A 23,341-nucleotide genomic window follows, 5' to 3' on the forward strand; every position below is an offset into this window, starting at 1 on the left:
GTGTGTGTGTGTGTGTTGGGGGGGGGGGAAATGGCTGGATGGATAATGTGCATACAGATGGATGATGTGTATGGGGGTGGACGGATGGAGAGAGGAGTGTGTATGGGGCTGGCTGGCCAGAGGTGTGTGTGGGGGCAATGGATGGATGATGTGCATGGGGGTAGATGGATGGATGGAGAGGGGCGTGGAGGGAGGGAGGCTGGCTGGCCAGAGGACTGTGTGTGGGGCTGGCTGGCTAGGTTAGATTAGCTCGAGGGGGAGCTATAGCCCTGGCTAGCGTGGCAGGTGTGGCCGGGCTGGGGCACTGGATCACAGAGTGATGGATGGCTGGTAACAAAGTGCTGTGAACCGCAAAGCACCAGAGCCAGGAAAGGGCTTCTCACCCACCTAGGGACGTGTGGCTGAGTGTGAGCCAAGCGTCCCCGTGGGACGGAGGAGACGGGGCTCGGGGGTCTTTGGCTTGAGGCCCTGGGGGGTCTCCGCCTGCGGATCCCACCCGCCCCCCGCCATCCCCACCAGCAGGGCTGGCACTGGCTTCTGATGCTGCCCAGCGGCTCTGGCAAAGGCCATTAAGGATTCCGGTGTCCCCACGGCCCCATCAGCAGCCCCCAGGCTGGCTCCAGGGCATGTGTTTGTAGCATCGCTGGCCTGTCCCTGCTGGAACAGATCCAATTACTTGGGCTAATTAAGTCATCGCTCCTCTGACCCCAGCCGCCTGCCTCGCTCGCCCTTCCCTGGCGTGGCTTTGTTAGGAGTTCAGGCCCTTCCTGGCTGAGCCGCGCTCCTGGGCCCATCCAAGGACCACCCCCTACCCCTGCCCCTCACCCACAGCCCAGGGCCCCACTCCCACCCCAGGATCTGTGTTTCGAGCAGGTGACTGGAACTCAGGCTCTTCCCCCCCCCCCAACGCTCCTCAGTCCTGCCCCTCCAGTCCCAGTCCACACTGGGCCAGTCCTGCGCTGGGGTCCCTGGTTTGCAGCACCCGCTGCTCCCCCTACCTATAAAACAACTGTGCGACAGAGTTCCCAGGGCCAGGCAGTCCCAGGTGCTTGCCGCATAGGACCTGGGCAGCAGTATAGTCTAGCGGTTAGAACAGGAGCATGGGACACGCTAAGGGGCGTGTGAGCTAGTGGCTATAGCAAGGTGCTGGGAGCCAGGACTCCTGGGTTCTAGGCCCAGCTTCCAGGAAAAAGCCTGGGACAGTGATTAAAGCAGGAAAAAAATCCATCTTTTCCCAGGGCTAGGAAGGTGCATGGCTCTGTGGTGAGACTAGGGGACTAGAAACCAGGACGCCTGGGTTCTATTCCGAAGGCTGACGCTCTTAGGCAAGACAAGCCAGCCGCAGTGACCGTTGCCAGCTCTAATGGCCACCCACGTCCGTCTCGCCGCTCCATGCCTCAGCTTCCCCGCCCAGCCTGGGTGCCCTGGTGAGGGGAGGGTGGCTGAGGTGCCTCAGCTGCCGTAGGCAGGCAAAGGGCACGTCCCAAGCTCATGGGCTGACAGGGCAGAGGGGGGTCCCTTTGCAGCAAGCCATCCCCACTGGCACAGAGACAAACCACCCAACGCAGCCGGGAATGCAACACAGTAACATTTAATGTGGAATGAGGTGGGCCAGGCCGCTGGCTGAGCTCTCATGCATCCTCTATGTACAGGTGATGCGCCGCTGGGTCTGGACCGGCGCCGGACATTATTGCTTAGGTGAGTTGATCCGGGAGTGAGGCCGCTTTGCCCCAATTCCCCCCGTCAGGCTGCAGTGATTGTGTGTGCACATGGGAGGGGGGGGGTCATGGCTGGTGCCGGGGGACCTTGCCAAGGGGGCCCCGCAGGGCACCAGGATGGAGGGAATCCCAGGGATCTGCCTGGAGCCGGTGCCTGGGAACCCTTCCCCAGCAATCTAGCACTGAATGGCCCCAAGTTGGGGAAGGGGTCACCCCACCCAGGAGACAAGCTCTGCCCCATGCCCGTGCTCTGCAACGCCCCCCTCGGTGCTCCAGCGACAACCAGAGTCAGGGGGGAGCGTGAGGCCGGGCTGTCGACCCACCTGAACGACAGCCCTGGGGAGGGGGCTGCAGAGATGATCCGGGGGTGGGGGGGCTGCACTAATGGAAGGAGTGCAGAGCAGAGACGGGGGCTGGCCTCGGGCCAGGGAAATGGGTGACGGTGCTCCCAGCCTGCCACGGGGCAGGGATGGCAAAGCCCATGCGGGAGGGAGGAGGAGCTGGTAATGACCCTGAATGGGCAGGGAATGCCCTGGAGAGAGGGATGGGTCCCTCGCGCTTTGAGCCTCCCGTGGATCTGGCCGAAGATTCCTGAGGTCGGGTAAATGAGTCCATGGAGGAGCCACCAGTGCCGAAGAAACCTCCAGGGCGGCAGAGCCGAGTCATGAGAAAGCCCCCCCTCCGCACCCCCCCTCGGTCCCACAGAAAACGCAGGCCTGCCCCTTTGCTTTGACACGGACGATTCCAGCCCTGAGTGGTTAAAGGACAAACGCACGTGGTTTCGAAGAGGTCCCACAATTAAACTAACCCACGGAGACACGCACAGACAGACAGACACGCTACACACAGTCCCCATGCCCCTCCGAGCCGTTGGATTTCCACACATTCTACGCATGCGGGACGGCGTGGGCAGCAGCGTCCTCCTACCAGGAGCCCGGGGGGCACTACGAGTGATTAAGGCCCCCTCCCTGCGGCATCCCGGCCGGCTGGATCTGGAGTTGTCCTCCTGCAGCCGGCTCATGGCTCAGTCCGGGGAGTGCTGCCCGCCAGGGAAAAGACAGAGACAGGGATGGGGCGAAGGGTTAGATGCAGCTGGGGGAATCTCCTGCCACTTGCTGCACTGCAGGGCTATTGACACACATGCTGCTGGGGAATCCATCGCCCCTGCTACAAAAACAAAGCCGGAGGGGGGAGGATCAGGCAGGCTCAGCGTAGACAGGAGGGTGGGAATTAATCCCCCACCTGCTTCTGCCCTCTGCTGGCCAACAAGATGGCAGAGAGGATGGCATTGGTGCCAGCCTGGGAGTAGTCACCCTCAGAAGAAACCCCTCTGAGTCCAGTGCGGAAACTATATTAGCCGAGGTGCTCCTAGCACAGGGAAGTGGCAAGGGGCAGGCTAGTGAGTGCTGGGCTGGGGCGGGCTCCAGAGGCCCCGTCCCCGCTGCCGGGAGAAAGAGGGTCAGACGACTCAGTTGCTCCTTTCAGATCTCCGTCAGGGCATCGGCGGGCACCAGGCCTCGTTTCTTGCCACTGGTCACCTTGAGGAAGCCCTCATTCTCCTTGCTTTTCCCCACGCCAACGCAGATCTGAGGGGGGGAGAGAGAGAGAGAGAGAGAGAGCGTGTCAGGCATGACGCCAGCAGGACCCAGGCATCCAGCACAAGCCAGCTGAGAACGGGACACACTCGACACATGCCAGAGCCAGATCAGGGCCCACGTACACTGCTGGCCCGTAGCATGCAGCCTCCCCCGCCCCCACCCATCTGTGCCTGATCCAGAGATCAGGAGCCAGCAGCAAGGGCTGGTCCTTAGAGCAAGCTGTAAAGGCTAATTGCTGTTCTGAGCGCCGCAGGGCGGGAGTTCAGGTCCCAGGGGCGGGTGTTACAATCAGATGCCAGGGGGAGAAATGGAGTAACCGGGGCCCAATTCCGCTCTCGCGCTCAGCGGTGTAAATGGAGGAAGGCACCACAATAAAGCGAATCTGCTAGAAGAAATGCTTTGAATTCTGAGCTGTCTTTTGAACACTCCCCCCGGCACACACACACTGTCCCTCGCCCACCCCGGCCTGGCAAGATTGACTCATTCATTGCAGCAACGGAGCGAGCAGGCGGCTGACGCCAGCGAAGAGCTGAGCGCGGGCGAGTTTGTGCCACCAAAGCCCAGGACCCCGCTGCCAAGTAACAGCTTCAGACACGAATGCAGCAGGGTCGAGGCTGCTGCTCTCAAAGCCCAGCAAACATCTTGCTTTGGGCTATCGCCCATCCCCTGGGCTGTGGGCGCTGGGCAGAGACAGGAACGTCCCCCTAGCAAGCCGCTCTGAATGCCCACTCGGTCCCGACAGCGAAACGAGATCCGGCAGCGTTGCTTTCCGGGCCCGGCTCCCCAGCTGGGGCAAATCGGCTTCACTCCATTGACCAGAGGGAGGGGGCAGCCCCTTTCCAGACAGGGGAAGGGATCAGGATCCTTATTAGGGTCCCGGCAGTCGGGCCTGGAAGAGCCCTGGGGGCTTGGAGTTCAGCCCCGCTGCAGCCCTCCCCACCACAGCAGATCAGCTGGGAAGCTGCCACGGAGCTGGATTGCAGCCCAGGGCTCGGTCCGAAGGGTCTGTCCCCCCCGGCAGTTCTCGGCAAAGTCTCCAGCCCAAACACTCTGAGCCCCGCGTGCATCTGAGCAGGCACCTCGGCCAGAGATGGGCTGTGCTGGCTGTTGCCTCTGGGCGGCAGCAGGAGGCGGCGCATGGGGACAGGCGACACACCCTCCTTTGGGGAGGCTCAGGGATCTGCCTCGGCCTGGGGTCGGCTCCAATATCCCCCTGAGAAGAGGCAGGGCGACCGCCCGCGCAGCCGCGGGAGCTGGAGAGGCCGGAGCACATGGAGAGTCCCAGTCCTGGATCCATAGCAGCCTCCTTCGAGCGCCAGCGCCCTGGTGTGTGTGTGTGTGTGTGTGTGTGTGTGTGTGTGTGTGTGTGTGTGTGTGTGTGTGTGTGTGTGTGTGTGTGTGGCGAGACTAGACCCACTGACCTCGGGGACATGTAAGCACGTCACTGGCCTCTCCACTGGGGTCACCTGCATCCCTGCAGCACAGGTCCTCCACCCCCCACCGCACCGATCCCCACCACTCTGCCCCCCAGCAGGGACCCCGCACCCCCCCAGCACAGACCCCCCCTGTCCTGCTCTGTCCCCCCAGTACAGACCTCCCCAATGCCCCCAGCACAGAGACCCCCATCCCACTCTGTCCCCCATCACAGACTCCCCCCCCAGCACAGCCCCCTTCCTTATTCTGTAGCCCAGCCCCCTCTGCCAGCACAGACTGCCCTGCCGAGACCTCCCCTGCTCTGGCCCCCGCACTGCCCCCCCCAGCCAGGCCAGACCTCCCCTCCCCCATACCTGGCTCTCCTTGAGGCTCATCTGTCCCTGCTCCTTGTTGCCGTAGAAGGGCCGGCAGCACCTCCAGACGCTCTCGCCCGGGCGCACTCTCTGCACAAAGTTGGCGGGGAAGAAGCCCACCCGGTCGCCGATCTTGCCCTGCAATGGCAAGTTGGGGCCATGAGGTCGACGCCTCCCCCGGACCGCGCCTGCCAACCGGCCCCCCGCTGCCCCGCCACGTGGAGACCCCTGCGCTGGGCACAGGGCCGACGGCCAGCGAGCTGGTGGCACGCGGGTGCCACCCACCGCAGAGCCCCAAGACGACGGCAGCTTCTGGCTGGGCTCGGAGCAGGGAGCCGGGGGGTGGATGGGTCGGTGCCCCTATGGGGCAGGGCTCCAGCTGGCATTGCTTTGAGCTCCAATTCCCAGCCAGGCTGGGACCCCACCCTCACGGTCAGCAACTCCATGGCCCATTACCCCCCCTCCCCCCATCGCCTGGTCGCGCTGGCGGGTCCCTCTTGGCATCACCCGCCAAGGGGGACATGGCCAGTTTAACCAGGGGAGGAGGAGCGGGGGGAATGCAGAGGGCAGGCGCCAGAGAAGGAGCTTCCCAGGCGGGGGGGGGAGATGTGGGGGTTGTTAGACTGCGGCTCCATCACCTGGGAGAGTTCAGCTGCATCTCACACACACACACACCGCAACACTAGTGCCACCCAACACACACACACACACACACACCACTGCCCATCTCACACACACACACAGCACTGCCCATCACACACACACACACACACAGCACTGCCCATCACACACACACACACACACACACACACAGAGCGCTGCCCATCTCACACACACACAGTGCCACCCATTACACACACACACACACACACACACACACACCCCCGGCACTGCCTCACACCTGCCCCCGCAGTAACCCGTTAACACGCCCGTGGGCTGGAGGGGCGGCCGTGCCCGGCGAGGAAGGGCAGGGAAGCAGCACACCCAGCTGAGGCCTGTGGGGTTTGCCCCCGACCCCACCCTGCTGGCAGGCCGCCAGGCCCAGCCGCGCGTCTCGCACCCACGCTCTCAGAGCCGCCACGTCAGCTGGGGGGGTCCGTCCCCATGGCAACCGGGAGAGGCCGCCCAACGTGCGCCCGGTGCATGGAGCCGGGCGCCTGCCCACCTGCTCCGAGGACGTGGCACAGCAGGGGGGACGCGCCCTGCCAGGGCGATGTGGGGGATCCCACCCAGTGAAGCCCATGGCGGCAGAGACCGCAGCCGAGTTCAGGAGGCGACACCAGTGTGAAGGGGGTGTAGACCCCAGTTCCCAGTCACCATGTCCTGAGTTAACCCTTCCTCCCACCCCCTGATCTGCCTCTCCCCCCCACACCCAGCCCCCTGCTTGATCTGCCCCTCCCCCCCACTCGATCTGCCCCTCCCTCCTCCCCCCCCCACTCCCAGCCCCCCTGCTCGATCTGCCCCTCCACTCCCCTGCTCAATCTGCCCCTCCACCTCCCCACCATAACCCCTTGATCTGTCCCTACCCACCACATCCCCATCTTCCCCTCCCCACGCCCTCCCCACTCAATCTGCCCTCCACCCTGTGCCGGGGCTGCATGTGAGGCTGTTGCAGTCCCCACCCCATGCCTGCTGCAGCATCTCGCTGGCTGGCTTCCGAGATAGGTTTATGGCCCCATTTATTTCCTTCCCAGCCGCTCCTCACTGCTGCAGTAAATGCGGGCGCCCTGCTCCCCACCGGGCCAGCCAGGGGGGTGGGGCAGGGCAGGGAGTTGCTTTGGTGGGGGGGCTGATGTGGCCTTGGGGGGCCCCTCTTTGAAATCTCTGGCCTTTTTCTCCAAGACCCCAGAAACCCCTGAGCCCTCCCTGCCCAGCTCCCTGCTGTCCCCCAGCCCTTTGCACCCTCCCCGACCCCCCACCCCCATCCCCTCCTGACCCCCATACACTCCCCACAGCCCCCAGGCGCTCTCACTAACCTTCCACCAGTCTTCATTGGAGTCATCGACCAGCATGATCCTGTCTCCGGGTCTGGGGGGACAGAGATACGAGGACAGGGTGTGGGGGGGGGGATATGCCAGCCCCATACAGCCTCCTCTCACCCGCATCACTGCCCACACAGGGCAGCTGGGGAGGAGACAGGTGCCCCCCCACTCTCCGCCCCGTGGCCGGGGGTGCCCTACCAGCACCACCCCCAGGGCAGCCAGGGTGGGTTTCGCTGTGCTGGGCCTGGAGCGAGACCCTGGTGCATCGGCCTGACCCACCCCCCCACCGCCCCCGCCAGCCCATTCAGAGTCAGTGAGGGGCCAACACCTGCCCACGGGGACTCAGGGCAGCCCCCCTCCCCCCAGCTCCAAGACGCCTGCCTCGCAAGAACCTCTGCCAGTGCGCTCTGCCCCCAGGCTCATGGCTGCCCCCTAAGGGACGGGCACTTACTGCAAGGGCAGGTCGTTGTGCTCCTGGGGCAGGAACTTGTAGAGAGCCACGTAGGAGTACATGGGGGAGACGTCCTTCCGCGAGGAGCCCCCGGCAGCCTGCAGCGACAGAGAGCGAGGGCCCCGAGCCCAGAGTCACAGCCAGCCAGGGACAGGCCCGAGCTGGACCCATGTTCCCCATGGCCCGCGCCCCATGGCCCGCGCCCATTGCCACTCACCCCATCGCCCACGGCCCGCGCCCATTGCCCATGGCCCGCGCCCATTGCCACTCACCCCATCGCCCATGGCCACTTACCCCATAGCCCACGGCCTGCGCCCATTGCCCATGGCCCGCGCCCATTGCCCATGGCCCGCGCCCATTGCCACTCACCCCATCGCCCATGGCCACTCACCCCATCGCCCACGGCCTGCGCCCATTGCCACTCACCCCATCGCCAATGTCCCATGGGCCCCACCCCACGGCCCGCGCCCCATGTCCCACGCCCACTCACCCCATCGCCCGCGGCCTCTCGCCCCATCGCCCGCGGCCTCCCATGCCCCAGACCCATCGCCTACACCTGTGCACTCCAGCCCCATTGCCTAGGGCCCGCGCTCCATCCCAATCCCCACCCACACACCCTGGGGCAGGAAGCTGGTCGGGGCATCCTTTTGGGTCCGAAGGCACCTCAAGGAACCAGGGGATCCCCACCCCAGGGGCAAGTGGAAGGAGTCAGGGCTGCAAGGAACAGGAGCAGAGCCGACTCAGAGTCAGGGGAAGGAGCCAGCCGTGGCCCTGGGGGGAGGGTCTGGGGGGCAGCTCCTTGCAGCTGGTGGGCCTTGGGGGGGGTCTCTAGCGACACGGGAGCCAGCTCGGGGCGGCGGGAGGACGTGGGACGGGGCGGCGGGGACACGGGAGCCAGCTCGGGGCGGCGGGAGGACGTGGGACGGGGCGGCGGGGACACGGGAGCCAGCTCGGGGCGGCGGAGGCGCCTGGGGAGCGACTGTGGGGGAAGGTGGCCAGGGTTAGCTGTGGGGGGACATGGGGCGCAGCTCACCTGCTGCTCAGGACTCTTCTCCTCTGAGCTGGGACCTTCGGCCTCAGGGGGGGCTGTGAACACTGAGAGAGAGGGAGACAATCAGCCCCGTGGGCTCCCCCGACAGCCCCTCGTCCCTGCCCCCCTGGCCAGGGCCGTGGAGTGGGGGAGCCGGGCGGGGGCGCTATTAAAGGGACAGCAGCCCCCCGCCCCATACCTTCCCCACGCTTACCGCTGTCGCTGTGGCTCTCCTCCGCGCTGCCGTCTGCATCCTCCCCGGCCTCGTCCCTCTCATTCTAGGGAAGACGGAGACACCAGGGGTTGGGCGGAGACTGGATGGGCTGTTCCAGCACCGCCCCCGCTCCTCCCCAGTGCCAGCTGCACCCCTCTCCCCCAGGAATCTCCCATTCCCGGGTGCCGTCCCCGCCCTCCTCTAGAGGGTCCAGCCGAATGCATGTCGCCCTTGCCCACCCCAGTCTCATGACCCGGGCCCGAGATGGGGACTGGGACGATCTACCAGCGCTGGGTCAGGATGGGCTGGAACAAGGGCCGAGGCAGATTCTCTCTGGAGGCTGCTGGGTGCAGACAGACCCTGCGTGTCTCTCTGGCTCCCAGCCTGTGCTGCCCAGTGGCGCCGCATGGGGGCTCCGTGACATGCCTGGGCTCGGCTCGGTGCCCCCGCCCTGGCCTGGCACATACCAGGCTCCTGGTGGGTGACTCCGAGGTGCTGCTGAAGCTGGAGCGGTTCAGGTGGGCCAGCGAGGTGCCGTAGCGCAGTGTCTCGTAGATGGGATCCACCCTCCCGCTGGGGCCTGCAGAGACGGGGGAGGGTCAGGGATGCCAAGCCAGCCTGTAACCCAACCATGTGCTGGGAGACCCTGCACCAGGGGGAGGAGCTTACTACATAAGAGGGAGGGGCTTGCTACATAAGGGGTGGGGCTTAATGCCGATGGCCCTAGGATCCCTTTAACCCTCTCTCCTTGCAAGTGCTGTAATTAGGGTGACCAGATGTCCCGATTTCATAGGGGCAGTTCCAATATTTGGGGCTTTGTCTTATATAGGTGCCTATTACCCCTCCACCCCCATCCCGATTTTTTACCTTTGCTATCTGATCACCCTCGCTGTAATCCCCCTCCCTTCCCCCCCGAAGGGATCAGTAGCCCAAGAACAACCCTGGGGTCCCCCCTACTGCTCCAGCACCACCCACAGAGACCCCTCCCCAGGGCCAGTCACACACCCCTGCTGCAGCGGGCTTTTGGTAGATCCTGATAAAGGGAACCTGAGGATTTGTATGGCTCAGGACCTCCTCCCACAACTACTCCAGTGGGACAGGGATGGGGGGGGGGGTCTCACCTGCAGGGGGTGACTCCTTGGAGCTGCCCTGCTGATGGTCCTGCACCAGGAGGGGGGAGCTGAAGTTGCGCCGGAAGGAGGTGGCCTGGCAGGAGAGGAAGGAAAGGGAGAGAAATGTAACAGTGACTGGGGTGGCAGACAAGACCCTCGGTCTGCCTGTGGCCCCATAGCCAGCGGGGCACTCTCCACCCCACTGCTGTGGTAGCCCAGACTCAGAGGCACCTCCAGACCAGCCTCACTTCCCCCCGCCCCCCGAGGGGCCAGACAGATACAACCAGGCACATGGGGGCGACAGTTTGACTAGGAGTCAGGACTTGAGCTCCCAGCACCCCCGTCCTTGCCAGCAGGGGGTGGTGGCGTTCCAGGTCTGCAGACACGCACGTGTGTGTGATGTTCCGGCCAGCAGAGGGCAGTGACGTGCCCCCACCTACCCTCCCGCCAGGGACAGAGGCGGGTGATGCTGCCCCCCCCAGGACCAGCTCGGCGGACGCTTACCGTCTTGCCAGGACACTGCTGGTGCGAGACCTCCTCCGAGCACCACAGGTGCACGCTAACCTTGCACGTTTTACACCGCAGGCCTTGCTTCGAATTGCCTGCAATACACCAAGCACACACAGGGGGTGGGTGAGAGAGGTCCCAGCCTGGGGGGTGAGGATGGGGCAGGAGAAGGATTTAGAAAATCCCTCATGGGGTCTCACTGTGGGAGAGGCATGAGAGCAACCAGGATTTGGAGCAGAGCCAGACCTTGGGGGTGAGACCCAGGCAGGAAAGGGCAGGATCAGAGTCCTTTGTACATTGTGTGTGGGGTGGGGGGGCAGAGAAGGGGGGGCGTCAGAAACAGCCCCACCCAGAGGGCACCCCCTCTGCAAGCTCAAGGAGGGAGAGGAATGAAGCTCAGAGCTGGAATAGCAGGGGGGCTTCAGGGCAGGATTGAGGGGCATCAGCAGATCTGGATGGGGATGGGGGGGGCCCAGGCTGGGAAAGCAGGGGGCTGGGGGCTGCGATCGGGGGGGCAGAGCTGGGTGGGGATGGGGGTGCCCAGGCTGGGAAAGCAGGGGGCTGCGGGCTGAGATCGGGGGGCAGAGCTGGGTGGGGATGGGGGCGCCCAGGCTGGGAAAGCAGGGGGCTGGGGCTGCGATCGGGGCAGAGCTGGGTGGGGATGGGGTGCCCAGGCTGGGAAAGCAGGGGCTGGGGCTGCGATCGGGGCAGAGCTGGGTGGGGATGGGGCGCCCTGGCTGGGAAAGCTGGGGGCTGGGGGCTGCGATCGGGGGGGCAGAGCTGGGTGGGGATGGGGCGCCCAGGCTGGGAAAGCAGGGACTGGGGCTGCGATCGGGGCAGAGCTGGGTGGGGATGGGGTGCCCAGGCTGGGAAAGCAGGGGCTGGGGCTGCGATTGGGGGCAGGGCTGGGTGGGGATGGGGTGCCCAGGCTGGGAAAGCAGGGGCTGGGGCTGCGATTGGGGGCAGGGCTGGGTGGGGATGGGGTGCCCAGGCTGGGAAAGCAGGGGCTGCGATCGGGGGCAGTGCTGGGTGGGGTTGGGGGTGCCCAGGCTGGGAAAGCAGGGGGCTGGGGGCTGCGATCGGGGCCAGAGCTGGGTGGGGATGGGGGTGCCCAGGCTGGGAAAGCAGGGGGCTGGGGGCTGCGATCGGGGGGCAGAGCTGGGTGGGGATGGGGTGCCCAGGCTGGGAAAGCAGGGGCTGGGGGCTGCGATCGGGGGCATCGGCAGAGGCCGAAGTAGCAGCGCGTCCCTGGGTTAGTTCGCCTGCCCTGGGAACGGGGTCCCCGCGGCACCCACCTACGATGAGCTGGTGGCACATCTCACACGGGCTGTGCTTCTTGAAGACGTGCTCCTGGAAGCTGTGCGTCCGCATGGGCTTGAGGGGCGCCAGGTCCGGTGGCAGGCGATGGCAGTGCTCGGCCCGGGGCAGGACGGCCTCGGTGGGCATCGGCGGGGGGGACGGGGGCGGCAAGGGCGTCGGGGGGCTGAGCAGCACCTCGCAGGGGAGCTTGAGCTCGCTGTTGGATCGCAGGAAGAAGTTCTCCACGCTCTTGCTACGCAGGATGGTCTTGAGGGACAGCGAGCGCTTGAGCCTCTGCATCTGGGGGGGTGGGGGGGGGAGCAGAGCAGAGCCCCGAGGAGCGTCACGGGGGGAGCAGCACAGGCTGCTGCCCCCTACCCCACCCTCTACCCTAAGCCCAGCATCTCAGCCCAGCTCCCTCTCTCTGTAACCCCCGTCCCGGGGCTGCGTCCAGCCAGGGTCCCCCAGGAACGGGCCCCAGGGGCGTCGCTGCCCAGCTGGTAAACGCTCAAGGGTGTTTGTGAATGGCCTGGAGCAGGCTTGGGGTGGGGGACTGGAAATGGGCCCTGGAGCCTCCCCCCATGCGGGCCCCAGCCCACCTGACAGCAGGGGGCAGCAGCACGGTTGGGGGGTGTCTCTGTCCCAGCCCAGGCACCCCCAGCACCGACCACCAGCCATGGCTCTGAATCCGGGGAGGTGGAACATGTGGCGGGCTCAGCGCTGCTGGACGTGGCACATGGGTCCCCAACCCACGGGATAATAAACCGGGAGAGACACCAAGCACAAGGCGATTAGCCACGGACAGGACCTGACACACACACAGAGCCCGGGGCTGCTGGCGGCCAGCTGAGGCCCCAGCTCCGGAGCTAATCGCCTGGAAGCCTGGTGGGAATCCAGCTGATCCGGTTCTGGCTGAGCCCTCGCTCCCAGGGCCCTGTCTGAATGGGGATCGAGGGACCCGGTGTGGAGATCACCCGCTCGCCCACAGCATCACGGGATCTGGGGTGCAAGCAGCCAGCGAGGGGGGGGAGCACAGGACTGGGAATCAGGACTCCCGCCCAAGGAACGGCCAGTGTGAATAACACACGCGCTAGCCCTGCGGCACCGTCCCTCCCTGCCTTGCTTTCCCCATCTGTGTGACAGCACAGACTTCGCAGGCTAACCGCACCTGCTTTGAACCCCCGGCCGCACCCCAAGGCAGGCGCCACAAGGGGCATCATGTCACTGTCGGCGCAGATCTGGGTCATGCTGTTGCCTTGCTGCGTGCTGTGTCGGGGGAGACCCCTCCATGAGCCGAGCCCTGCACCATTTGAGCTAAGGGGGAATCCCCATGAGCTGCTGCCAGTACAGGGCTCGTGACACGCGGTTGAGCAGTGCTGATCCTATCGGGTGGGGGTTACTGGGGGCTCAGACACAACTGTGAGCTCAATATAATAGACAGGCCCTTTCCTATCCTGCTGCCACAGGATAACAAGCCAGACACAGCCACAGTGGCTGAAGCAAGGGCGACATGAAATAATCCCTCGCTGGGGCTGAGGTTTCAGACCAGCTTTGAATGAGCCTGGCACCCAGCTCCATCCCGCCACTGGCTCGGAGCGGTCTCTTGTCCTTCATTTATTCAAGGTCTGGCACAGTCCCTGCAGCCCTGCTGCAATGGCCCCCGTGGACGCCAGAGCACACGTCTGCCTCGGCCACGCCCGCTCCCACCGCCGTGCCACCCAGGGACCCTGGGGTTGCTGCAGAGGAGGTGCTGGGGCTCCCAGGCTGTGTGCGTGGGTGCTGTGGCAGGGATCTTTGGGCCAGGGGGTCCCAGCGCCCGTCACCCCCCAGAGGCAGGCCCAGGGCTGTTCTCTGCCCACCCTGGCCAGCATAGGGCTGCAGGGCAGGGTGCTCGGCTCGGTGGGGGAATTGGGCTGGGAACAAGGGGGAGGCCAGTGACCACCACTGCAAAGGAGCTGCGGGGCCAGGTTTTGGGACAGGAAGGCGCGAGGATCGCAGGATGCCCAGGGGGACGGGGAGCCACCAGGCTAACCTGGCACAGCCACAATTTCTGGGCTATTCCGGAGTCCCCAGCCCGGCTCACCGAATCTCAGCTGTGCGAGGGAGGGTCCCCTCTCACCTCCCATGACCACCAGAGCCACATAAGGGGCTGCGTCACCTGGTCAAAACAAGGCAAAGGGCAGCAGGACTTCTGGGTTCACGTCCCAGCTCCATGGCTGTTTTGCTGGGGATCTGGAACAAGTCCCTTCCCCCACTCAGTGCCTCAGTTTCCCCATCCATGAGACGAGTGAGGAGCTTTGCAAGGCACCCTTGGGAACGGACAGGACATGCCCCATACCTCATCCTGGCACCGCCCCCTGGGGGGAGGCACAGAACCCAGCATGCAGATGGGAACAATGGGCTGAGTTTTCAGGGCCGTGCACTCAGTTGGTGGCATTTCTCCGTCTGCCACACACTAGTTCTTGGCCGCTGCATCTGGTCAATTCCAAAATCGCAGGCAATGTTCTAGGCATCTGTGGCCAGACCCCTGCTGAGTTTGGAGGGACAGAAGAAAACCGAAAGGGGGACCGTGGGGGACACATGGAGCTCCTGCCGCCTGACGAGCACAGACACAAGCGCCTCTGCGGTGGTCTGGAGCTCAAAGAACTGGCTGAGGATGCTGCTAACGCCTCATAACACACCTCAGCTCGGCTCCCCTCCCAAGAGCTGACACCCTGAATGATTTACCCCGGGCCCTCCCCCAAATCATAATGGGGCACATGGGGGGATGGATTGGGGGCATGCACAAAGGGCCCCTGCCGGGGGGGGGAGATTGGGGGATTCTGGTATGGGAGAGGGGGGCAGACAGAGCCCCTGGCATGGGTGGGAAGGGGGAAATGGAAGGTGCTGGGGGTACATACAGAGCCGCTGGTATAGACCCCCGGCCTAGGGCTGAGCCCCCTCCACATCATAGCCATACAGAGACCCTCTGCACTGGCAGCCATGCCCCCGCCCCTGGTCACCCAGCACTCCCAGCCCCCTCAGCCCTGGGGTACACCCTGGGGGGGCTCACACGCTGAGAGATATCAGGATGCCGGGGGGGCAGGGACAGCCCTCCCCCCCGGGCAATATGCTTTGGGGACAGATCAGGAGCTCCGCAAGGGCACAAGGCAGGGGGCAGCTCTTGGCTGAAATGGGGGGGGTCTCTCTTTCCCCTGCAGTGACCCCCCCCTCACTCTCCCCATCTCCCTCCCTCTCTGCTAGCTGGAGCTCTGTGCTCCAGTGCGACCCATCTCCCTCCCCCTCCCCGGGGGGCAAAGCAGCTGGGGGGGGCAGGTGGCCTGCGTGCCAGCTGAGTCAGAGGGCCCTGCCAGCCCACGGGAGGCGGGTGGGCAGGCCCGAGGGTCCGCTCCGTCACTGTCTCCAGACGGACCCGGTCCCAACTCAGGGGGGCGTTGGCAGCAGCGGGCAGGGTGCCCGGGAGGATGCTCTCAGGCAGGATAATGGCATGCCGCTTGGCTGGCATCCCGGTCCTTCCTCGGGGAACGAAAGGTGATTAACCATGAGCACAGGGACTCGTCAAGAGATCTTAATTAGACTGGAGCGAGGGGAGATGCCAGCCTGGGAAGGGGAGGGGTGAAAGCCTCCTGCCTCCCCCAACCCCAGGCTCTGCTGATGCCACTCCGTCCCAACCCTCGTGCACCCCCCCTTCCTGCTCCCCTCTGGGGCCTGCCTGTTTGATGGGACCATGGACTGGATCTGCAGTTGGTGTGAACAGACCCCGCTGGAGTCCGGCTCATTCCCACCCGCTCAGCAGCCAGTCACAGGCACCCAAACAGGATTCTGCCCCCTGCCCACGGCACCTACTCCACGCCCCCACCCCCTATCAGAGAGCATCTATCCCAGCCCGGATCCCCACACACAGCCTGGATCCTAGATTCACCCACCCACCCATCCCACCACCCTGTGCCCCCTCTTAGATCAGCCCCAGAAGCTCCAGGGCTGGGTCTGTAAGGGGCCGGCACTGATGAAAGGACAATTTCCACCCAGATGGAAGGGGAACAGCAGCTCACCAGTCAGGATCTGCCCCCACTTTCCAAAGCCCCCCGACTTCCCCTGCAGGTCGGGATTGAGGGGGCATCAGCAGAGCTGCAGGGGGACGGGGTTGAGAGCGCAGGTGTGTGTGTGGGGGGGCGGAGGGGTTAGCCAATCACTCCCCTACACTCCCAGGTGACTGGCCAATTTCACTCTTTCAGTAGCACTAAACGGATCCTCCATCCCTCCCCCCCACAGTTAAAACCCTAATCCCCAGAGTCTTTCTTTAATCGCCTAACATCTGCGTGGACATGTGGGTGTCTACAGCTGGCTGGTTGTGATGCTGGGACTGTCTGCGTGTCCCCCAGCTTCTCCACCTCTGGGCGGTGAAATCTCCCTGAGTCCATTACAATCCCAGCTCCCCCACCCTCAGCGCCGGGTCGCCCCCAGAACTGGGCTGTGCTTTGGGGATTGGGGGTAAGTCTCTGGTGAGCCCTAGGGCTGCGATTGGGGGGGGGCACTGTGCCAGGGTCGCGGGGTGGTTTGTTATTGTAGGGTTGCTGGCGAGGGCTGGGCACAGTTCCCTGCTTTGTTTATTGTAGGGTTGCTCCTGAGTGCTGGGCTGTTTCGTGTCGGGCTGCTCTCATGGGTGCCATGCTGGGCAGGTGGGTGTCTCGGGGAGGATAGTAAATGACAGTGAGGACACAGACCCCCCCTCCCCCAGGTGATCCCTCCCTCACCCGCCTGTGCCCCTTTAATTGGATGCTCAGAAAAAGCTGGCAAAGCCAGAATCAAAGCCGCCATCTGAGGATGCGAGAGACATTCCCGAGGCCGTGGCAGGGAGGGAAGGGCTGGGAGCCATCCACAGCTCTCGCTTTTATCCCTCAGCCGCTCCCCTGAGCTATAAAGCCCGATATTCGCTGACACCCGGCCCTACCCCGAGCTCTATTTTTAACCTGCCCTAGATGCCGCTGCACAGAGCAGCTGAAAAGGCAGCAGGTGCCGCAGTTCGGAGACGGGATGAGCCCAGAGCGCTGCCCCCTCAAACGCCTTCCCAAAACCTCTCCCCTCCTGAAACATAACTGCCCCCCACGCCTGGCACGTGCCCCTTGCAGGGGCTAACCCCAGAGCTTGGTGCATGGGGCGTTACTGCGGGAGCTGGCGGGAGACGCAGACACACAAACCTGCCACTCGAGGGGGCCAATGAGCCCTGATGCAGCCGTACCCCGGTGTGAGGGGAACGCCCCTCCTCTGAGAGACCTGGCGTCACCCACCCCACCCCACAGTTCTCCAGACAGCCAGGTGCCAGCAGGACTGGAGTCAGCGGCCCCTGGAGCTGAAGGAGGAACCCATTGGGCTGGGAGGAAGTAGGAGTTGGCTGCAGTTGCTGGGGCAGCCAGCAGAGGGGAGAGGGAGCTGCCCCAAGCCAGCCAGTGCTGCATGACGTCGAGAAATTAACCGGATTCTTGGCTAGCCAGGGGTAGGGGGGAGGCAGGGGAATAGCCGTTAACCCTCAAAATCTGTAATGGCAGCTCTCTGTGGCTGACTGTCTCCAGGCGGCTCAGCTCATTTCTGGGGCATTGGATGCGCTGCGGGGCCAAGACCCGGCCCCAGCCAGCCCTCCGCCCTGGCCCAGATGAGGCCGGGATCAGACCCCTGCCCTGGATCCAAACTCCACTGCTGGGCGCCCAACCCCAGAATGGACTAAAAACCCCAGATCCAAACGTCGGGAGATGTTCAAAACCCGGCTCCTGCTGCCAGCTTTGCGGATTGGGTCCCTTCTTAAGCACTGAGACTGATGCGACTTGCTGCATCACGTCGTTCCCCCCACCCGCCACGGAGCCCCAGTTCCTCCAGAGGAGTGTGAACCAGGGCAGCCCTCCTTTCCTGCTACCTCAGCTCAGCAGAGGGGGTGGATGTCCCGCCGTGCCTCACCGTGTGCCAGCTCTCAGAACCAGGGCACTGGATTTTGCATCATGACATTTACCACCTGGATCAGAGAGGGTTAATCAGTCCATCCCGGGGCAGATTCACCCACTGCAGGGCAGGGGCAGCTGGCAGCCGTGGTGAGGGAGAGGGGAAGGATCAGGCCCCCTCCAGCTGCTGAGCTTTGCTGCCAGGTTTGATCTGGGTCAGAACCAGCACCAGAGAAAGCCCCAGGGGATCCTGAGGCCGAGACACCAGGGGACCCCAAGAGGCTGATCCTGGCCCTGCCCCTCCCTAGCGTCAGTCGCCTCCTCTTCCCGCATCCTGCCAGGATCCCAATCCCACTGCACGGCCCCCTCCCATGGCAGGGCTCTGGCAATATCACCTTCCCTCTATCCCCCTCATTGGGTGCTCGCTCCCTCTCCCATTGCCCCGCTCCTCCGTGGGGCACAGAGCTCCGTGGGCTGCTGGGGGAATTTGCAGGCGTCACCCTCCAGGGATCCTGGAACGCGCTGCGGCCGGGCACCATAGCCCCGCGGGGGGATGGGCCCAGGGCTGGTGCAAGGATGTTTCGCGCCCTAGGCGAAACTTCCACCTTGCCCGCCTCCGTCAACTCTCCCCTCCATCCTGAGGCGCCCCCCACGGCAGCTCCCCCCCTCCGCCCTGAGGCGCCCCTGTGGCAGGTCCCCAACCCCACCCTCCACCCTGAGGCACCCCGCCCCAGGTCACCCCGCCCGCACACGAGCATGAGCACTGAGCACGCCATGGCTGCCATTTTCAGCCTCCCAGGCTTGCGGCACCTAAGCTGATTGGCGCCACAAGCCTGGGAGGCAGGAGAAGTGAAGCAGCCACGGCGTGCTCGGGGAGGAGGCAGGGCAGGGGTGAGCTGGGGCGGGGAGTTCCCCTGCCTGCTGCCCCCCCACCCTTACGTGCTGCAGGCGGCCCTCCCTGCGCTCCCCTGCCCCAGCTCCCTCCGCCTAAATGCCGAGAGCACGGGGCACCAGCTGAGTCCGCAGTGCACAACTGAGGGTTCTGATTGAAATCCCCCCTCGTCACTGGGCCTTCCTAATTTCAGGGCCCAATTCCCACTGTCCTGAAGCCTGATGCCCTACCATGACCCAGGGGCCCCGCTGCCCCACGCCCGCACATGGCCACAGGGTCCCCACGCTCCCTGGACCAGCACAGAGCGAGTGGCAAAATGACCTGGCAGCCTTTGTGTCTGCTCTGTGCTCTGGTCGCAGGTGGTGCAGGGTGGCCGGAGATCGGGCCCGTGGATTCCCCAAACACGCTGCCAGGCTGCCTACGTGCACAGCCGGGTCTGCTCTGAAGTGGGTCAGGGAAAGGAGCGGGGGACCCTGCCTGGCAGCTGGTCTGATCTTTATAAGCCAACAGACAGGTTTTTAAATGGAGAATGAATTCGAGTGGCAAGAAAGTTTATTTGGCAGCTCCAACCCCCTTTCCCTGCAGTGGGATAAGCTACAGAAATCTCCCCCGCCCGCCCCCAGGGGTCAGCAGCCCCAAGGCCCAACCGGCTCCTTGCCACACCCTGCTCTCACCTGCCCCTTCTGCAGCAGCTGCAGAAGCCGCCCCCCCCCCCCGGCTGGGTCCCTGGGGAGATCCAAGATTTTAAAAGGGAGAGACAATCAGGGCGGAGATCCCAGGACTGATCAGCTCTTGTGTGAGCTGATTAGCAGCCTGGAGGAGTCCTGGCCTGGAGGAGGGGGGGCGAGATCCTGGGGATAAGGGGCGGGAATTTCAAGGCCCATTGAGCCCAGTTCCTCAGACTCCCGTGGAGGCACCCGGCCCTTTGGGGGAGGAGAAGCCCAGCAGCCCCCAAAGGAAAGTGCCAGGGGTCTCTGCTAGGGCCTCTAACCACCCCCATCCGGCCCCCTCCCACAGACCCATCCCCTGACTGGCCTCCAGATTCCTGGATCCTTTTCCCAGTCGTTCTCCTTTGGCAAAACTCTGCTCCCACTTACATCGGGGTCCAAGGCGGGGGAGGGGGGGTTACTCTGGATTTACACTGGGGTGGGGGCCCACTTCCTGCCAGCCCCCCATCCCAATGGATCCCTTGGCCCTCCTCCCCTCCCCCACCTCCTTGGGGGAAAGGCCGGGGCAGAGTCAATGGGACTGTGGGGTCAGCTTCCTGGGGTTCCCACCACTGCACTGAGCCAGGCTTCCCCAGATCCGGCCTTAGTATTGTGTCTCCCCACCCTGCCCCCCATTCCCTGCCCTATGCACAACGTAGCATGGGGCATCGGCACTGCAGCCCCTCAGGCCACCCCAAAACCGATCCCCCAGGGCAGCTCCCCCATGCTGGTCACCATTCAATGCCAGGCTGAAGGTGTGGGGGGCTGGAATTTATTCAGCACTAATCCAGCATTTATTTGGGGGTCCCCTGCTGGGCAGTGGGATGACCTCACCCCCCCCCACCCCGCCACGGAGCATTGCTGCAATAACTAGATCTGCTGGGATTCTGCACCCACGCCCCCTTCCCTGCCCCCCACCCCCATGGTGCTGGGGAGTCCCCAGGTTAGTGCTCCAGAATCCACCTGCCCCATGCAAACAACGCACCCATCTCTGTGGCATCTGATCTAGTCACAATCCTGAGTTTGCTGTGTTGAGAGATGAAAATTATGCTCTAGAGTCCGTCTCTGCCCGCCACAAAACCCACCGCCTCTGGATTGCACGCCCAGCCTCCCTCCCAAACCCACCGCCTCTAGGCTGTGTGCCCAGCCTCCCTTACAAGTCACAACCACACACGATCCATTTTACTCCGACGTGATTCCAGAGCCGAGCGTAACCTGCAGCTGCTCCACGGATCGCATGACACGCCAAAGCTGCTGACAGCACCCTTTGCAAAAGGGAAACGAGGCCTGATTCTGTTCGCATTTACACGGGTGCAAAACCAGCGCCACTCCACTGGCATCAATGAAGCTACTCCTGATTTATACCAGTGCGAGAGCTAAATAAACAAATCACACCCTGAACTTTTCCCCATTACAATCCTCTGCTCATGCCAGGGCGGCACTGGGGCTCCCCTAGCCAAGGGCCATTGTAAAATCTGCACCCCCCTTTTCCCCTGCAGCTCAGATGTAAGCCCTAGGGGTCAACCCACCATTACACTACTCCAGTATCACACCCGGCTCCACTGAACTCCAAGGAGTTATGTCAAGCAAAACTGGGGGGGTACAAAGAGGATCAGATTGGGAATCCAGAGGCCCGGGTTGTGCTCTGGGTCTCACCCTGCTGCTGTATTTGCTTGAATTGATTTAATTTGAAGCTGTGTGAACCCCAAACCCCCACATTTAAATCTCCCGCTGAATCCGTTCTCATCTTTCCCCCCAAACCGCTTCTGATCCCAAGTGAAGGAAGGGGCTCCCGCCTCTCTGCTCCGGCTGCTCAACATGCACAGATGATGCCAACAAAGCCTGCAATTAAGCTGGTGGGAGAACAAGTGACATTGCTGCAGATACACACGGAGCTACATGGCCTCTTCCCAGACATCCCCACGCTAAACCGCAGCAACCCTCTGGACCCCTGCCTCACCTCCCCCAGCCTCAAATGTGTGGCACCCCCCTTGCCACGCGAGACACCCCCTCTCCCATGCACCCACCTGCCCACCTATGATCCAGGGGTAGGGTGACCAGAGAACAAATATGAAAAATCGGGCGGGGGGGTAATAGGAGCTATATAAGAAAAAGACCCCCAAATTGGGACTGTCCCTATAAAATCGGGACATCGGGTCACCCTACCCAGGGGAAAGCAGAGAACCACAAACACCAGAGCAGTCCCAGCTGTTTTCTATTTAAATCCCATTTGCCTTTTAAATCGCTGAGGTCAGGAGAAAATCCAGGCTCCAGCCTGGACGCCCGGACAGTTTTTACAACCCAGTTGTATTTCAAGCAAAACAATCTCCCCCCCCCCCCCCCCGGAAGAGTTTAAGCCAAATTATGCAGCAAGCGCGCGCGTGTGGGAATCAGCCAGCCCGCCTCGGCTTTTATCTGATTTGCTTGGCCCTTGGGTTGCACAACCGGGGGGGGGGGGGGGGTTCCAGCCCAATTCCAAGGTTGCGCTCACATCTGGCCAGGGAAAGCCACCCAGAGCCCCAGAAAAGGGCGGCTCATCCCCACAGCCGGCTGGGGCAGGGTGACACTGGGGATCCATCATTTGGAAATCGAGCTGGGGGGGGGGACGCATTGACACCCCGCCCGTTCAAGACGCGTTGAGGGGGGGGGACTTCAAGTGAATGTTTTCAAAGGAGGGTGGGGACATACGTGCCCCCCGGTCTATGGGTCGCAGAGTTACCTTCGTTTCGTGGAGGCTGGAGATGGTGCCCGGGGACCGCTGGGCATCTGGGGTTTGCGGGTCATTCTCCTTTTCGGTTAGCTCCGTCATGATGCTGGTGCAAATAGGTCAAGATGTGGAGGGAGGGGGAAGATCCCCCCCCGACCTCTCTGGTTTTCAGAAAAAGAATAAACCCCCGCCTGGGTGCTCCCGGGGAGGGGGGGGCAGCCCCGGCTCCCCCTGTCCACACTTGGAAATCGAACTTCTTGATCGCCCCTGATATTAACTCGAGTACAATAAATCCCCCCCCAGACGCGTAGCAAACCCCGGCCCCTGGCTTGTCCCGGGCACCCCCCGAGCCCGTCTCCACGCTGCGGGCCCCGGCCGGGCTGCTCGGCGCTGGACGCAGAGTGCCGGGCACTGCGCGGGGGACACACGTTTGATTTAGGAGGCTGCCTGGCTCCGCCCCCTTCGCCTCACGAGAAGTTCATTAACCTCGCTCGTTCTTTGGCTATGCTAATGAGGGGGCCGATTGCCGCCTGCCCATTGGCTGCCCGGCAGGGGGCGGAGCGGCCCCTCCGCTCCCCGGCCCCAGCCCCGCTCGGAAGTTACTCGGGCACCGTGGGAGCTGGTCAGTTTCAGAGCAGCCCTGGGGGCGAGGGTGCTGCCGCACCCCCTGGCTAGAAGCGGTTTCCATCGTATCCAGGGGTTACACTTTGGGCTTCAGTGGCTCTCAGCACCCCAACCCCAACCCCATACAAATTGTTCCAGTGCCCCTGCCCCCAGGGGGTGCCAGTATCTTCTGTGGGATCAGGTGGTTTTTCGGGGGTATCCCCAAGTCTATCCTGCTGCCCCCCCCACCCCGCCATCTCCCCTCACCCACGACGTTCTTGGGTCCTCGTGCAGCCCCGCACGGTTGGAATCTCCCGGCCTTGCACAGCGGAATAGTGCAAAGGCTGCAAAGCAGGATCCTTCATGTAGGGTGGATTTGTGTGTGTGTGTGTGGGGGGGTGTTATGTGGAAGCATTTTCCCTTTTTTAAGGTGGAATTTTCCTCTCTGCCTGCTGTCAGTGAGCGCTAACATCCCCCTGCGGGTGGGTGGTTTTCCATCAGCCCCCCCGAGAATAAGACCCATTCTCCGCTGCGCCCCACTCACTGGTCCTCTCTGGCATGCTGCCACGCATCCGGCCCCCCCCCCCCCCCCCAGCCTGCTGCCTGCTAGGCCCAGCTCCCAGACATCTGCTCACACATGCAAACAATGAGCTCACGGTCAGGTTCTCAGCTGCCGCGTGTGCCTGCAGCCGCTGGATTGATGGGGGGACCGGCGGGGAGCAGGGCCCTGTGCGGTGCAGAGCACAAGGCTGCTCAGCGCGAGCAGTTTTTCCTGGCTCCTTCCCATCGTTCGCTCTCCTCCCA

At 63.7% G+C, this 23,341-nt stretch overlaps 1 protein-coding gene across 1 annotated transcript; it reads right to left on the reverse strand.

Annotated features, from left to right (window-relative positions):
• Positions 1-1,575: 1,575 nt before the first annotated feature.
• On the reverse strand, positions 1,576-22,347 carry STAC2 (SH3 and cysteine rich domain 2). Its single transcript, XM_039516283.1, has 11 exons — positions 21,947-22,347; positions 11,695-11,998; positions 10,397-10,494; positions 9,902-9,986; positions 9,248-9,360; positions 8,781-8,844; positions 8,570-8,631; positions 7,537-7,634; positions 7,080-7,131; positions 5,104-5,241; positions 1,576-3,304 (listed from the first exon to the last, which is right to left on the reverse strand). The coding sequence occupies exons 1-11, from the start codon at positions 22,034-22,036 to the stop codon at positions 3,200-3,202; spliced, it is 1,209 nt and encodes a 402-aa protein (XP_039372217.1). The 5' UTR covers positions 22,037-22,347; the 3' UTR covers positions 1,576-3,199.
• Positions 22,348-23,341: the final 994 nt, after the last annotated feature.

This window comes from Mauremys reevesii, linkage group 27 (genome assembly GCF_016161935.1).
Source record: "Mauremys reevesii isolate NIE-2019 linkage group 27, ASM1616193v1, whole genome shotgun sequence".
NCBI lineage: Eukaryota > Metazoa > Chordata > Testudines > Geoemydidae > Mauremys > Mauremys reevesii.